This window comes from Magallana gigas, chromosome 6 (assembly GCF_963853765.1).
Source record: "Magallana gigas chromosome 6, xbMagGiga1.1, whole genome shotgun sequence".
NCBI lineage: Eukaryota > Metazoa > Mollusca > Bivalvia > Ostreida > Ostreidae > Magallana > Magallana gigas.
In genome coordinates, this window is record NC_088858.1 from 6,114,981 (window position 1) to 6,128,356 (window position 13,376).

Below are 13,376 nucleotides of genomic sequence, written 5' to 3' on the forward strand. Positions count from 1 at the left end.
AACTGTTTTCAAAATTGAAAAAGCAATATTGTTTTGTATGCAAATTACGCATACAATAACAAAACAAAGCCTTTTTAAGACAATCTGTGTTGAATATGACAGACACCTCTATATCAGTTCCAAAAAATTTATACCAGTATTAATGAAACTTAATTCTTTTTAGAATAAGGGTAGGGGTTTTTAAAAGATGATTTTCTTAAATAAAAAATATGCATATATTTTTCAAGGAAAATATAGCTTCAATGTACCCCCATAGACACAGACAAAAAGATCTCGTGTGAATCGATTGGTTTTGAGACACATATAAAGAATAGGGTACTCTCTTTTGAGTTACAACCTCAAATAAGCAAGCTTTGACCTTTTTCTCAACAAATGATTGTAGACTGGACACTAATGAACTCCTTTACCATTTTTCAGTTTTTAAATTTTGAATTTAAGTCTGTAGCTGAGCAGTTCTAAGTGATTAAAAAAGGCATTGTTTTGCTCTTTTATGCGTAATTTTAAAACAACACGAAGCCTCATATTTATTGCTTTTTCATCTTTTGACAACAGTTCTAGTAAGTTTTGGACAGAAACAAAACAATGTTTTTTACATCCCCTTTAAGGGGGATGTGCGGCCATCTGGTACATTTGAGGATAAGAATGTAAACATTTCTTGAACTGGCTTGTTTCTGCCCTAAACTGGCCAAAAATGTTGCCAAAAGATATAAAAGCAATAAATATGAAGTCCTACATGTCATTTTGTTTGAAAAGTATGCATACAAAAACAGGACAATGCTTTTTTAATGACTCAGAACAGCTGTCGAACTGCGCAGCTACAGACTTAATTTGAAGATTTAAAAATCTGAAAAAATATGAAGGAGGTTCATTGTTGTCCTCTCTACAACCATTTGTTGAGAAAAAGTTTGAATTTTCGAGCAGTTCGACAGCTGTGCTGAGTCATTAAAAAGGCATTGTAATGTTCTTGTATGCATACTTTTCAAACAAAATGGCATGTAGGACTTCATATTAACTGCTTTTTTATCTTTTGACAACAGTTCAGTCATTTTTTAACAGAAATAAGCCAGTTCAAGAAATGTCTAAATTTTTATGATGGCCGCACATACCTCTTAAAAGGAAATAAGTTTTCAAAACTCAATATCTTTGAAAAATTTAAAAATATCTAAATTGGAAAAAAAATTCAAAAGGTTTTTTTTCTTTCCGTTATACGTTATATAAGCTTTAAAGAAATAATTAAATTTGTGTATAATATTGTTTTTTTCACCTTATATCAAGAAAATCCGATCTAAATCAGAAAAGGTTTCGTTGGTCACCTCCGGTGCTTTGGCTATTAAAATGGACACAACTTGTCCACGACATATAAACACCTCTGGTCGCAATAAAGTACTAAATAACCAGACAGATGACAAAACGTGCGCGTGAATAGTTTTTCAATTTCTTTAGCTGTATTCTTCATGGTACAAAAGTTCATGCTCTTTTGTTACACAAGTCTTACGAAACTGACCGCCATAGTGTACCTTACTGACACGGTTACCTCCCCTGAAAGTACACAGCTGTACAGCTGACCCCCTGACCCCGGCGCTTAAATACTCACGTCTTGAACCAAGTCGAGCATACAATAAATAGTGGACACACAGCTAAGGTGAGCTGACCTTTGTCTTTATTTTGTATTTAGATTTATTTACTTTTATTTGATTTTTTTCCAACACAAAGAACAGTAAGTACTACCAATGCTGTCTGACTTTATGCATATATTTATGTATTTCATGTGACTGTTTTTTTAGGCATTTATATTTAATTTGTAATAGATGCTCGAGTTGAAATGGATATCGAATTGCATATAGGTTAAGTTACTGATATGAGGTTTAGCTTGCGATGTAATTCATACATTACATATGCATTATCTAGCTGAGATTCGTCTTGGATTCCATAAGGGAGCTATCTAGTGATAACGTCGGCCAGTTTAATCGTGATTGCGTGGTGGCCGTGGGATTGACCATATGTGACAATGCCTCCCAAGATCTAAAACGAAGCATGGACTAGCAACGCACTAAATGATAGACTTCACAGAATGGTCATTCTGGCTTCTGTTCAGATCAAACAAACAATTCATCAATCACATAAAAACAATAAAAAAAATTTTTTTTTAATTAAAGTAAACCATCGATGAATTAAGATAATAAACAAAAGCCACAACCCCATTTGAAGTCGTACACGTATTTAACAAGTTTGAAAAAAATGCAGCTAGATGCTCTAGAAAGGGTAACATAGCACTGTTACCACTCATATCGAAGTCAATGGTTATACTTTGACGCAACATCAGTTTTTTTACATTCAGATAAAAACTGGGATTTGTTAGGATCTTTGTTAGATATATGAGATATGTTTAAAAATGAATAAAAGATAAAAGAGCTAGCCATTCTTAGAAACCAAAGATGAGTTTTCATCTAATTATGTCATTCCAATGGATGAAAATGCAATAACAGCTTCCAAAAACCCATTGATACAGCACACCCGCACATGTTGTAATCATTCATTTTCATAACTTTATGAATATATGTGATTTTTTAACACGTTGTGTTCGTTATACATCTGATTTGAATTAGTTTCCCAGGAAATATATATTCATAGTACTCATTTATTCAAAACGAGCAAGATCACCCCTGCGAATGTGTTCGGAATGTTTTCTTTATCGTTGCTAAGTATGTAATAAATCCAGAGGTGCTCGAATAAAAGTTCAAGAGACTTCACCGAGATTTGTTCAGTTCCTGTGAAATTTTGAGCGGAAGTATAAGTGTTCGGATAATATTCTCAAAATACGTAAGTACTGGTCGTTTTTATATCATATCCTACATGGATTTATGTCAAAACGTGAAAACCTTTTAAGATGTATATCTTATTTCACCATCAAGCGCTTATTAACATTAAACGATAACATTCAGAACAGAGTTATCGTTCGTGTTCAGCCACATGTAAAGTGGTTGACAATATAAACATTGGGTTGCTTAAAAAATCATAGCCATGTTTGATGCTTATGGTGTGCAATACCATGTTTTTAGAAAAATAATGGGTGTCTGTTTTGCATAAAAACTTAGTATATCGAGCCATTTTCAAGGGACATTCTGCATAAAATAGTATAGTCTGTTTCACTATTGATGCTATTACTAGATCAGGCGCGGATCGAAAATTAATCCTCAGGGGGGATCTCTACAAGCATGTTAATTGTTGCAACATCAGACAAAAACTTTTTTTTTGTATTGTCGCATTTATTTCTAGAACACATTTTATCCAACATAATGAAGATAAAGTTTTAAATGAATAAACCTCTAGATTTTATATTTGCTTACAAGTACATGTACCTAGATTCTATGAAATAGACTATAAACAAGAGGCATGATTTTTACTGCGAAACTGAAAGGGTCAAATAAAATCAGGTGGTCTAAAATTTAAATGACAATAACATTCGCAGGGGTGATACTGAATGTCTTAATTTTAAAGAAAACTTTACTGCTTTTATATATGAATGACGTGAATTCTTTGGTGAACCGTACGCGCATAGTTTACGCGCATGTAACAATTCGTTGTGTTACCCGTTGCTAAGTGTGTTGCTAACGCTGAGGGTAATAGAACGGATTATCAACTGCGTCTAAACCAATCAGATTTCAGTATTTAACATGAAAGTATTATAAACATGTATTTAATTTTCTCAGATATCTTTAAGAAGACTGGATGGTCAACAAATTGCCCAATGAACATCTTATCTTTGTTGACATTTTGAATATGATTTTTTTGTCTATAAGCTATACTTAAATATTTAAACTTGATTTTTTTATCGTAATACAGCACTGTTCTACTCGAGGAGGTTAATTTAGTTTAAAAATTGCTTCGGCCATTAAGATTGGAAGGCTTATTTTTGTAATAATTCATATTATGCTTTGTTTTGAGTATTTTGAATGCCAGTTTTCATTTAACTTTTTGTTTTATTTGTATTTACAGTATATCGTACTGATATTATTTTAAAAAAAATTACAGCCTTTTGAAATAGGTCAATACATGGTTTTATAGACCTGATGAGAGTATATCAACCTCGGACTTCGTCCTCGGTCAATATACTCGCATCAGGTCTATAAAACCATGTACATGTATTATGGTTTTTTAGACCTGATGAGATTATATCAACCTCGGACTTCGTCCTCGGTCAGTATACTCGCATCAGGTCTATAAAACCATGCATTGACCTCATCAAAAGGCTATTTAAGAAATAAACAACGTTATTTAGTGAACATGGCGTTATGAATAGCAATTGCTCTGTTGGCATATTCCATGATGCGCGCTAGCGCATCATGGAAAATATGCCAGCAGAGCAATTGCTTTTCATAACGCCATGTTCACTAAATAATCGTTGTTTATTACTTATATTTGCATTTTACCACTTGCAAATACCCTGTATTAGCCTAGACCTTGACATTTATAATCTGTCCCGGGTTTTTGCTTCCACCACTTTTTGCTTGATATTTCAATAATTGTAATACCTTTGTGCTCAAACTACGTTCATCCACTAATATTTACATTTCACGAATATTTTGCATGTAAAGCTACTGGAGATATAGCACCATAACACAGACAGGGTACTCAAAGGTTAAATGACGAGTTTTAATTGTGACGTCACAAACGATGAACGCTAATAAATACAACGTCACAAGCGAAAATCAAAGATCACGCTTGTGGCTGTTACAGTGGCTCTTCCATTAATTTAAACTTACCCATAGGATAATACAGTAATTTTGAGGTATAATTCGCATTTCTGTACAAGGCAAGAAGGTAAAAAAAAATTTAAATATAAGCATTAAATCCTTATTTTTTGAAAGATATAATCTCATAACTGCAACGGTGTGTGCAAACAAATTTTCATAACGCGCTAACTATTATTCAATTTGTATGCACACACCGTTGCAGTTATGAGACTATATCTTTAAAAAAATAAGGATTCAATACTTAAATATGAAAAATGTATTATCTGTTTTGAAACGCCCCCTCTACCGCTTCAGGTTTCAAAACACATCCAAAAATTGAAAGTCTACGGAGAATTTGCATTGGATCAGCCATTAAAAAGCCCGGATGATAATGTTAAAAAATTGAGCGATGTATTCCGAGTGTATTCCGAATGGAGAAAAGATGTAAACATTTCCCATTTCAAATCTCCGTAAGAAAATTGTTTTCGTTCCTGTGAAATTTTATGAGTGAAAAGGGATAATTGTTCAATGAAGACATCTTGAATATTTTCTATTTCATCGTCTTCAATTGTATTTCTTTCACAGGTATGTGTATTTTTTTTAAAAATCATCAAAAATTGATGGAAGCAATAACTTGGGACAGACTTTAGCTATTGCATCAAAAAGAAACATTCAGACTGTAATGTATCTTTTTAATTCACATAGATTTGTTAACAGAATCAATGATATGTTATAAAGTAATTCCTTTAAAATGTTATTATAAGACATGTTTTAATATTTTAAAAATACATCAATCTTATGGAGTTGGAGAAAAACACATGATGTATCGTATAGTGGTTTACATCTATAACGTCATGGAAAAGTATATGACGTCACACCTTTATGACGTCATAATATACAGACAGAGCAATTGCAATTATAGAAAAATAATTGCAGTTCCTCCGTATGGACTTACAGTAGGAAAGAACAATGCATATGCAAATATAAATGTATAGTATTCCATGCCGAATCAGTCGTATTTTACAGTGTTGCCAACAAACAAGACATTTTTTGACTTATTGAAACAACGTTATCAATATTTCAGTCAATGCATATTATGTCTAAATAATGCTTTGGTCATTTATATAGGTCAATAACACCCTATTGTATTTACGTTAAGAAAATTAAGAGTTAATTCGGGATATTTTTTACGTCGATAATTAAGGTTGTATGAAATATCCGTCGATATTTTTGTGGATAAAAGTTCATTTTAATCAAAACATTTTCACTGGTCTAGAATTGTCAAATTTTATAATATTCGACCAAAAAATATCTTTTTTAAAAATGTTTGGAAAGGTAAAAATTATATGAGCACCAGAGGGATTTGAACTCACGACTTACAGATTCGTAGTTAACGCTTTAACTCATCGCGCCAAGCTGTTAGGTAACAATCTTCTCCAATGGGAATTTGAATCTGACATCATCATGATAATTTCGTGCAGTCCGTGTTTTTAAAAGGGGCGTCTAGATTTTAGTCCTGTCAGTTCCTTGTCATTTGCAACCGCTGTAAGTTTTGACCAATCAATAAAAGGGGTATGTAGATTTCAGTCCTGTTTGTTTCTATAGCCAGGATAGAGCAATAAATTAACGATAAGTTTCGGTAAGTAATAGAGGGAATCATACTCGGGTGATGTAAATATATAAAAATGTAAGAAAATACCAAAACCTAACGGTGAAATATAATTATGTTATATTTTTCTTTACTAAATAATAACTTATAGCTAAAATAATCATATCTTATGAAAATTTTAAAATTTGATGGTTAATTTGTTGACCATTCGGCCTCCTTAATAAGCATCGCATGTTCTTTCGTCAAGCGTTTATAAGAAGTTCAAATGTTGCAAATCTTCGTAGCCAAATAATGAAGTATCCTCTAGTAGTGATGTAACTGGATAATGTTTTATGTACAATTCTTAACTTTTTAACAAAATTATAGTATGTTAAAGGTTATGTTAAAAGTATTTATATATTTTTTTAGAATCCACAATGAGGTCACTCTTCGTTCTTTTTGCGATCCTCCTGGCCCACTCTGAGGCCAGACTACAGCTCTCCAGGCAGTCCTACATGAAATTACCCTACCAGTTTACCAACGGGGACCCGACTAACCCGCGGTACGGTCTTTTCCAGAATGCCGCCCACAAAGCAGCCTTCCACACCGTAGATAAAATTCTTTACGTCGCTTGTAAGTTGTTTTCAGTTGCAAATGTTCTGCAACGCTAACGAGTTTTATGTTAAATTTCTTTTTTGCAATGTATGTATCTTTCTATTAAATATAGCGGCGCGATCAACAGAGAAATACCTCCACATTATCGACATGAACAATCCCGCTAGTCCCTCCATCTTGATGACGCACGTGTTCGATAACGCCGTTGACGGAATGATCACCTCCGTCAAGGCGTGCACAGACACCATCGCCGTGACCTTGACCGCTGCTGATCCAGTAGCTGAAGGTCATATCGAGCTCTTCACACCGTACAACAGGGCTGACCGGGTATTTACCAGAGTCGGAAGAATAGCTGGTAAGCCTAAACATTACGCATGATATGAAAATTTATGTATGTGCTGCAGAACATATTTGAAGTTATCACTGTTTTTCAGTGGGAGTTCACCCAAAGGATATGGCTGCTACTAGCGACTGTACGAGATTGGTTGTTGCTAATGAGGGTCCAGTTGCTATCAACCCGGTGTCAGGTACCCTCAGTGATCCCGAGGGCTCAGTCACGATCATAGTTAGGAACGATCAGGGCTTCCCAGTAGAAATCAACATGGGCTTCCAACAGCTTAACGACAGGTTCGTGGATGCTTAAAATTGGCTTTGACATGTAGACTTGCCTAAGTCTATGTTTTAATGATTTTGTAGTTCTTGCAAAATTACCTGTTTCAGAAATGTTAATTCCTGCTCTTTACCATTTACCTTACCATCAAATTAAGACATTCAGTATAATAAAATAAATAGTGCCTGTTTGGGAGGGTAACTGTTGAAATTGACACCCCGAGGAAACCATTGTCAACCGACGCGAAGGGGAGGTTGATAATGGTTTTCGAGGGGTGTCAATTTTAACTGTTATCCTCCCAAACAGGCACTATTTATTTTATTATACTGAATGTCTTAATTTTAGTGATTTTTTTTACTACCTTTATATAGAAATGAAGTGAATTCCACAGCAAACCGTACGCGCATAATTTACGCGCATATAACAATTCGTTGTGTTACCCGTTGCTAAGTGTGTTGCTAACGCTGAGGGTAATAAAACGGATTATAAACTGCGTCTAAACCAATCAGATTTCAGTATTTAACATGAAAGTATAATAATCCTAAATGTTATCAAATTAGAGAGCACTAAAATTATCATCCTCACAATGTCAGGGGTCCTGAGTCCACTCATGGCCGTGGGGCCCTGACATTGTGAGGATGTAAAATTATTTAACATAGCTTGTCTACTAGATAACCTGAAGTAAAATGTTGTTTGCCACTGAAATTAATCTTTTTTTCGGCATAAAACTGTACTTTTTACCCCTGCTTGTATCTATACTTTATGTAGATGAAGTAAAAGTTTTTAAAAAGCCAATCAATGTAAATAAAACAATTTTTGTAAATATTAAGCTAAAGTTAAGATATTAAAATTGTCTTCATAACATTTCGCCTTACAGAGTTGTTGATTACATAACTAATGGTGTTCGGTATGTTTTCCGTGGAGACCACGGCGTTGGAATAGTCAACACATTTTCACAGGATCTCGAGCCCGAGTCAGTGACCATCAGTAACGATGACAGATTCGCTTTCGTCTCTTGTCAGGTACAAGAATTTCACTTGCCCTCCTTTCTTCACAATCACAAGTGATAAGTGATAAGCCCTATAATACATTGTAACATCGAATTATTTTTAGAAAATTCTTTTATCACAGGAAAACAATGCTGTTTTGAAAATTGACCTGTTCAATCAAAGGATCATCGAGCTTTACGCTTTGGGAGCCAAGAACTGGACAAGTTATAACCTTGATGCTAGCGACCAGAACGACGGTACGGTGTACTGCATTACTTCTGTTACTCTTCCTCAGTTTGACTTTAGTCAGAAAAGGAAATTACATTCCATAACAAAACACATGTCATATGTTTAGAGTTAACCACAGTTTTAATACCTTTGATTATACTAGTTCTACTTTTTATGAATATTTCCTGTAGCTGCCAATCTGCGTTTCCACACCGTCTACTCGTTCTACCAGCCTGGCAAACTTGCTTATGGAGTCGTCGATGGTAAAGGTTACCTTGTTTCCGCCGATACTGGAAAATCAAAGACCCTGACAACGGCACAACATGGCTATGCTTTCTCTGACAACACCAGGGCGAGAGTTGCGTATAATGGTATGCATTTGGAAATCATGGGCATTGCTATTAACATTTTCTTGTATGCGCGCTGTTTCATTCCTCTGTATACATATTGTAGATGGTGAACTTGATATTACTACAATGGACCCCACTCTTCTGTCTCAAATACAAGATAACCAACAGCTGGGTCAGTAGGAAGATTGCCTTAACCTTTTCATGTAGAATAGCGTATTTCTTAATAGTGGAAATTTCTCTTACGATATCGCTACGCTTTGTGCGTTGGGTTCAATAATAGATAAAAGGATATTAACGAAAAAAAACTAAAATAAAAATATTTATCAATTTAACTTCAACAAAAAATGTCATGATTACATCACCAAAAGAGTCCGCTTCTTTAAATACTCACAGTACTTTGATTTTCTAGGAAGAGTACACATGAGCCGAGTAGATGGTTATAACATTTTCAACAGAATCGGTGACGTTTTCCTCTTTGGTGGGCGTGGCATTTCTCTGTGGGATTCCACCACAATGGCTCACGTGTTTGACAGTGGTGATGATTTAGAGAGAAGAGCCTCTCAATTCTATCCAAACACGTTCAATGGAGATTGTTCAAACGGCAACCAATCTCCAACACAGCAAGTTGACGAGAGGTCCGATGATATGGTACGATCTGGCTTTGTTGAAATTCTAAACCTATATGAGTATTTTCATTTAAGTTATAATTTGTTTAAAAGAATACATATAAAAAAGTGAGACCCAAACAGATACGTGTGGTAATACATGTATCAGAATCTGGCATACGTTTCTGTCATCATCTTAACATGCAGGGTCCTGAGCCTCAGGCTTTGGCTACGGGCACTGTGGGCACCACGCCCGTTCTGATTGTGGGCTCCAGAAACGGCCTCATTTACGTCTTTAACATGAGGGGGGTCAGCGCCAACTTTGAAAGCGTCCACCGTGAGGGCTCTACGAACGATATCTGGAACAACCTGTACGCTAACGACGCTGCCGGCGACCAGATGATCTCCGACATAGGGTAAAAGAATTATCATATAACAGCATGTTGTTGGAGCTATTCTTATTAACTAGATACAAGCTACAATATTGATGGATAATAACCTATTAAAAATCAATAACTTGTTACGTCAAGCTAAAAAACATTAATAACTGGTTACAAGAAAAAATATTCATAACTGGCTACGACTTAAAACATTCATAACTGGCTACGACTTAATTATTCATAACTGGTTACAAATTTAAACATTGATAACTGTTACGACTTTAAACCTTCACAACAGGCTACGAGCTAAAATATTCATAACTTGTAACAAGCTGTAGGTACTTTTTATGAGACCAAATATCGGAGTTTTTTTGGGATGGGACGATCAATGGATGCACCGGTGCATCGCGGTATTTATTTTGACGATATTTGGATCGATACATTTACCATTAATACAACGATACCTTACCAAACTTTTTTTATTTTTCAAAAATATCCGAGCTTCATATATCGGCTATTTTTAGTCCGCGCGCCTAATATGAAAGTACAAAGATGGCGGAAAACCTCGGAAAGTTGTCAAAACTGTTAGGAAACTAAATATGGAGTGTGGAAAACTTTTGGAGTACTTGTTTATGAAAAACTAGTGTACACGAGACTAAAGTAATTTGTAAATTGTGCAGCGCTCATTATGAATATAACAAAATAACTTTGGACATGCGGTAATACATCGGCAGGTTGAATAAATTTTAAACTTTTATTCATGTTTTCATTTAATTGCAATGTATCGTGCTATGTATCGTATCGCATCTCATGTATCGTGATATGTACTGAATCGGCTCAGTACAGTATCGTCCCAGCCCTAGGGTTTTTGGTATCACTTGATGTCTACCTTTCACTTTTCTAGTTTTGTCGGGGCGGGAGACAGCCCATCTGGTACCCCATTCGTCTACGTCATCGGACAAGCCACGGGATCTCTCTCCGTTTATAATGTTGTTGATATGCCTGACATATTCTAAATATTTTTTTTACTAAAACATTGTTTTATTTTCTGTCTTGTGTTTTGTTATTTGTTACATTAACTTAATAAAAATAAAAATTACTAATATTTCAAGCTGTAGTTTTTTGTGGAGTTGCCACTTTTAAAAAAGATACTTCTTTACAATGTTTGATCCTTTACACCAGATTGAGATGGTGTGTTAGAACCATTTAAACAAGACTTTGAACTTTCGGTAGGACGTACCTATCAATTTCTTTATCAAAACAAGTTAAAAATTACGTTGGTTTCAAGTGAAATGCGCACCGACTGTGAAGTCTTAGCTCAAAAGCCAAGTCGTAAGTAGCAAAGTAAGTACAATACCTATGATTTTACTTTTAAAGTATTAATTCACCAGGCTGAAGCTAGCAGCCACTAACAGCAGCCGCTAAGCCCGTAGAAGCTAGCAGCCAATAAGGAAATTCATCAAAGTGCTGAGAGTACTCGAACAGAAAATTATATTTTACTTAATTATTGACATATTTTAATTAATATCAAAATGATCAAAACATGACTGAGACAAAATAATCCCAATTTCACCTGATGATTTTCGCTGTTTTTGACTGCGACATGATGATTTTTTATGAGAAGAAAATCACAATGCTGGGTGTACTATTGTCTCATATTCGTAATAATACGGTGTCTTTTTAATTTTCGATTAATGTTGTTTCCGGGGAGTGAAAAGGCCCGAGAATAAATTTTTAAACACGCACATGTTAAACTTTGAAGTAAACAAATTATCTTGCCACACTGGATTGGCTTTGGGTTTTTGTATCATTTTATGCCTTTTAATTTACTTTAATTTATAATGTCTTTTATATCATAATACGTTTGCATATCACTTTATAAGATGTAAATAGTTTTTCTATTTGTATCAATAAGACTACCTTTAGGATAACATTATTTTTATAACTTATGACCCGTATAAACGTATTTCATTTCTATCCAACAAAGACGCATTTATAACTCTTATCCAGGCGAGCTTTACTGCTTCGGTAGTCGTCAATGCTCGTACAAATTATTGAGCATTAATCATTTTGATATTAATTAAAATATGTCGATAATTAAGTAAAATATAATTTTTTGTTCGAGTACGTCTCAGTACTTTGATGAATTTTCTTATTGGCTGCTAGCCTCTACGGTCTATGTGGCTGCTGTTAGTGGCTGCTATCTTCAGCCTGGTTATTAATTCTTATAATGAAAGTGAATTTTAATGAATATACAAAAACATGGTACAATGACTATATTTAAGGGGTGGTGGTGGTGATTGATATATACCGACAAAAATCAACAACAACAACAATAAAAAAAAACCCAAAAATAAACAAATAACAAACCAAAAAGAAACAAATAACAAACAAAAAACCCAAACAACCCACAGTCTGAAGGTGTAAGGGAATATTCCTTGTAATCGACGTGAACAGGTCGGTGGGAGGGGCAGAAGATCTTGGTTGGACCATTTATGCAAGCCTTCTCTAATGACCAGATTCAGCATTGTAATACGCGATCATAAATCTACGAAAAGAATAAACCGCGATCACTATATGGACGAATTTGATTTTTATTTTTGACTACATAGAAAACTCTTTAAAAATCTCCCCAGAATATGCTATGTTACGAAATTTTGATAAGCAAATATGAAAACATTCTATTTACAAATATGATTTAGGCCCTATAATTTTATCAAAAATTAAAGTGTTTACTCTCGTTGCGTTAAAATTGGCTTGGGGTAAAATGCTGACGATGGACCCTCCATTTGGAGGGTCCATAGTGGAGGGGGTGGAGCTTGGTGTGTCAATCTTAATTAAGAGTCCGTTTGATCTGTCATTCCAATTATGTTATCAGAAACAGAATGGCCACAACATTGTTTTATTTATATGACTTTTAAACACAGGCACATAAAACTCCCCTCCCCCAATTCAAATTTGCTCATTATATACAATGAATATCATGAAAAAAAAATAGATTTTATATCTGTGTAATTGTTGAAATTAATAATGACAGTCAATGGATAATGTTCTTTTAGATCTATTGTATCATGGTTGCTGTGTTTTTCCTTTGAAAACTTTTAGATCTATTAATTTATTAACATTTGTTACTCAGGGAAAAAAAATAAATCTCTCAACATTGAGGTGAGTTAACTTCCTGTTCCCAGTTTCACTGGACTCAGAATAATTGTTACACAAACATAGATTAATTTATGTATCCTGATAAAGTTCATTTAAAGTTGCCAAAATCATTAAAT

At 34.4% G+C, this 13,376-nt stretch overlaps 1 protein-coding gene across 2 annotated transcripts; it reads left to right on the forward strand.

Annotated features, from left to right (window-relative positions):
• The first annotated feature begins 1,512 nt into the window (after nucleotides 1-1,512).
• LOC105344089 (mesenchyme-specific cell surface glycoprotein) lies at nucleotides 1,513-11,209 on the forward strand. 2 transcript variants are annotated; one of them, XM_066089282.1, is made up of 11 exons: nucleotides 1,513-1,642; nucleotides 6,751-6,954; nucleotides 7,049-7,291; nucleotides 7,371-7,563; nucleotides 8,424-8,568; nucleotides 8,678-8,792; nucleotides 8,955-9,134; nucleotides 9,217-9,285; nucleotides 9,523-9,761; nucleotides 9,926-10,134; nucleotides 11,003-11,209. In XM_066089282.1, the coding sequence occupies exons 2-11, from the start codon at nucleotides 6,759-6,761 to the stop codon at nucleotides 11,112-11,114; spliced, it is 1,701 nt and encodes a 566-aa protein (XP_065945354.1). In that variant the 5' UTR covers nucleotides 1,513-1,642; nucleotides 6,751-6,758; the 3' UTR covers nucleotides 11,115-11,209. The 2 variants fall into 2 exon arrangements, with proteins under 2 accessions (XP_065945354.1, XP_011450014.4); XM_011451712.4 differs by lacking the exon at nucleotides 1,513-1,642 and adding an exon at nucleotides 1,654-1,717.
• Nucleotides 11,210-13,376: the final 2,167 nt, after the last annotated feature.